Raw genomic sequence first — 4,228 nt, forward strand, 5'->3', positions numbered from 1 at the left:
TAATGTCGGTGAAGTTCAACCAAGTAGAGTTGGACAACGAGTTGTGTTGCCTGCAAGTTTTATAGGAGGCCCACGTGACATGCGGCGACGATTTTTGGATGTTATGGATTTGGTTCAAGATGACGGGAAACCCGATATATTCCTTACAATGACGTGTAATCCAAAATGGACAGAACTCCTTAAAGAGCTATTTCTCGGTCATACTGCACAAGATCGATCGGACCTTGTTACAAAAAAAATTTGTGCCAAATTAGAGGATCTCAAGGACCAACTCTTCTAGAAGAAGATCCTCGGCACTGTCAGGGCATATGTTTATGTCATCTAGTTTCATAAGCGTGGATTGCCACATGCGCATTTTCTCATGATAATGAGACCTGATGACAAAATGACCAATCCAGATCTTTACGACAAGATTGTATGTGCTGAAATTCCTGACCCAACAAAGTATCCTGAAATGCACCAGTTGGTTGTCCAACACATGATGCATGGTCCTTGCGGTCATTTGTGACCGTCCAGTCCTTGCATGCAAGGTGAGCCAAAAGTCTGTCGTTTTAGATATCCTTGACAATTCAATGATAAGACATCACAGGCTGAGAACTCATATCCATTATACCGGAGGAGAAATATTGGAAAATATGTGAATGTACGGGGCAATACACTAGATAATAGATGGGTTGTCCCGTATAACCCAAAATTGTTAATGATTTTCAACTGTCATATTAATGTCGAGGCTTGCTCAAGTATAACATCTGTGAAATATCTCTTCAAATATATTTACGAGGGTCATGATAAACAAGTTATGCATATAGATCCAGACGAAGGACAGAGTGTTATTAATGAGATTAAAAGGTTTCAAGATGAACGTTATCTCTCCCCCCGGAGCTAATGTGGCGGATTTTTAGCTTTGCGCTTTCTCAAATTCAATCTTATGTGATGGCTTTGCAACTCCATCTCCCAAATAAGTAGATGGTTAGGTTCAGAGATGATGATATAATGACAAATATTGTTGCTAGAGAGAGTGGTAAACGAACAATGTTGACTGCATTTTTCGACAGGAAATAAAGAAGACTAGAGTGCAAGACAATATTTATATAAAGACTTTCCAAAACATTACACATGGAATGCGAGCGCACGTCGTTGGAATCCGAGAAAACAAGGATCAATGATAGGATGACTGGTTTATGCTAATCCTGCCGAAGGAGAGCGGTACTACCTACGCCTACTTTTGTCTCATATTAGTGGGCCTACATCTTTTAAAGATCTATTCACAGTCAATGATATATTATACCCGACATTCCGAAAAGCAACATTTGAGAGAGGCTTAATAGAGACAGACGATAACTTATCACAATGTCTTGCAAAGGCTTCTTTGTTTCAGTTTCTCAAAGCTCTAAAGAGGCTATTCACGACAATATTAATTTATTGTGAGCCAGGAGATGTTCGCAAATTGTGGGATCAACATTATGATTCACTTTCAGAAGATTATAAACGACAATGCGAAAGTGTTAACCGAGTTCGGAATGTGGTCCTAACTAACATCACTAGCTTTCAACAATCTATGGGTCAAAATCTTGATGATTTCGATCTTCCAAAGATAAATGTAGATACCAACTTACAATTTGGAAGTTTTCATGAGGTACAAGAGGAATACTCCATAGTTGTGGAAGACGAACATTTACGTGCCCGAGACTCCCTTAATTTCGACCAAAAATACGCATACGATGAGATCATTAAGCACGTAGACGATCGTTTAGGAGTGTTCTTCATAGATGGTCCAGATGGGACTGGAAAAACGTATTTGTACAAAGCATTGTTTGCCAACATTCATTCTCGTGGTCTCATTGCTCTCGTCACTGCTTCTTCAGGTGTTGCAGCTAATAATATGCCAGGGGGAGAACAACTCACTCCTGATTTAAGATTCCCCTCAATCTTGATAACAACATAAAAAAACAAAGCAGGACTGCTCAATTGCTACGAGATGGAAAAATAATCATTTGGAACGAAGCGTCAATGGCTAAGAGACAGGCGGTGGAGGCGCTTGATCGAACAATGCAAGACATCACAGGGGTGACACTCCCATTCAGTAGAAAAATAATGGTTATGGGAGGTGATTTTAGACAAGTCTTATCGGTCGTGAGACGTGGAACCCGAGCACAGATTGTAGATTCACTCCTACGAATGTCACTGCTTTGGTCTTCAATTAAAAAAATATGTTTAACTCTCAATATGAGAGCACGAAGTGATCCATGGTTTCCAGATTTTCTATTATGAGTGGGTGATGGAGATGAAAAAATGATGGAAGAAAGCTTTATACGCATTCCTGATGACATGACCATTGCCTATACTGATAAAAATAAATCAAAGCATGATTTGATTGACGCAATATTTCCATCTCTGCAAATTAATGGAGCAGATTCAAACTATATCATTTCGAGGGCGATACTATCAACAAAAAATGAGAATGTCGATGAGATTAATGATCAATTGATTGATAGATTATGCGGTGATGAAAAAGTTTACTACAATTTTGATGAAGCAGAAGATGATAGAAATAACTTCTATCCAATGGAGTTCTTAAACTCGCTGACTGTCAGTGGTTTGCCCCCGCATTACCTCCGCCTCAAAATTGGATGCCCAATAATACTATTGCGGAATATTGATCCCTCTAATGGCTTATGTAATGGCACTGGATTGATATGTAGAGGTTTTCAACAGAACGTAATCGATGCAGAAATAGATGTTGGTCTGCATGCTGGAAAGAAAGTATTTTTGCCAAGAATTCCTCTTTGTCCATCTGAAGATAACATGTTCCCCTTCAAATTGAAGAGAAAACAGTTTCCAGTCCGGCTTAGCTTTTCTATGACAATCAATAAAGCTCAAGGATAGACCATTCCTAATGTAGGTGTGTATCTACCAAAATCAATATTCTCTCACGGACAACTTTATGTGGCGTTATCAAGAGGGACATCACATGAAAATACAAAGGTATTAGTAAAGCCTGCAAAAAAAAACAATCGTGACGGAGTCTACACATCTAACGTGGTGTATCAAGAAGTTTTACGCGATTAATAAGGTACAAATGAGCACTTATTATTACACATTTTTTTACAACTACGCTTGGTATGTATCTATTATAATCATAAGACATTTCTTACAGGGCATATCTACATATGGATGCTTCAAGTGGTATCTTTTTTTTTTTTTTTTTTGATCATGAGTTGCATTAAGTGAAAATCATTATTAAACAATCTAAGAATAACAATTAATGTGTGTTTGGAAATCCGTTAATCATGCAATTCTCTTTCCAAATCTCTGGTCAGTCAACCATTATAAAATTTGAAGTTTATAATGATCATAAACGTCATACCTTCGATTTACAAAAAACATTGACATCTCGTCGCATTGCGCGGGTATCCAACTAGTATGTATGTATGTATGTATGTATATATATATATATATATATATAGCAGGGGATTGTGTGAGTAGAGTTAAGGTGAGAAGCGTAAGAGGGGATCTTGACCTTGATCTTTTTTATTCTCAAACCCACTCATTAATCGCATTTGATATGAGGATTGATTCGGTACATCTCATTCTAATGTGCATCCGCTGATGGAAATCTTTTCTTATGTTTCACATCTTAACTAGGGCCATCCCTGAGATTTTGGATGCCCACGGCGGAATGTCAAAAAAATGCCCCTTATGTGTGTAAATAAAAATCAAAATAAACTATTTGAAGGGTTTTGGAACCTAGTCAATCAAACAAAAAAAATGCCCTTTAAATATAACAAAAATGATGCAACAGGGGGGAGGGGGCATAAATCAAAACCCCGTGTAACAAAATATAAAGTACATCACCATTCACCTAAAACATAAGCATCAATCTTAGGCCTTTCACAGCTTCTATACTAATACTAACAACCCTAAAACAACTTGCCCTATACTAACCCTCTTCTAAACAACCCTAAAATTAACAATTGTAGGCCTTTCACAACTTCTATACTAATACTAACAACCCTAAAACAAATTGCCCTATACTAACCCTCTTCTAAACAGCCCTAAAATTAACAATCTTAGGCCTTTCACAGCTTCTATACTAATACTAACAGCCCTAAAACAAATTGCCTTATACTAACCCTCTTCTAAACAGCCCTAAAATTAACAAATGGTTGTCATTTGTTTCTAATTTTGTGTTGTGGTTTGTAACAAGTGAAACAGTCAAACAAAGTGA

General features: G+C 37.5%; 1 protein-coding gene across 1 annotated transcript; it reads left to right on the forward strand.

The window, feature by feature from the left end:
• Positions 1–2,295: 2,295 nt before the first annotated feature.
• Positions 2,296–2,886, forward strand: LOC112524914. Its single transcript, XM_025134859.1, has one exon. The coding sequence runs from the start codon at positions 2,296–2,298 to the stop codon at positions 2,884–2,886; it is 591 nt and encodes a 196-aa protein (XP_024990627.1).
• Positions 2,887–4,228: the final 1,342 nt, after the last annotated feature.

The sequence above is a fragment of the Cynara cardunculus genome (assembly GCF_001531365.2).
Source record: "Cynara cardunculus var. scolymus isolate 2C chromosome LG 13, CcrdV1, whole genome shotgun sequence".
NCBI classification, from domain to species: domain Eukaryota; kingdom Viridiplantae; phylum Streptophyta; class Magnoliopsida; order Asterales; family Asteraceae; genus Cynara; species Cynara cardunculus.

Bases quoted from the DNA above. Each gene is read 5' to 3' on its own strand.
- LOC112524914 (XM_025134859.1), top strand. From the start codon at position 2,296: ATGGAAGAAAGCTTTATACGCATTCCTGATGACATGACCATTGCCTAT.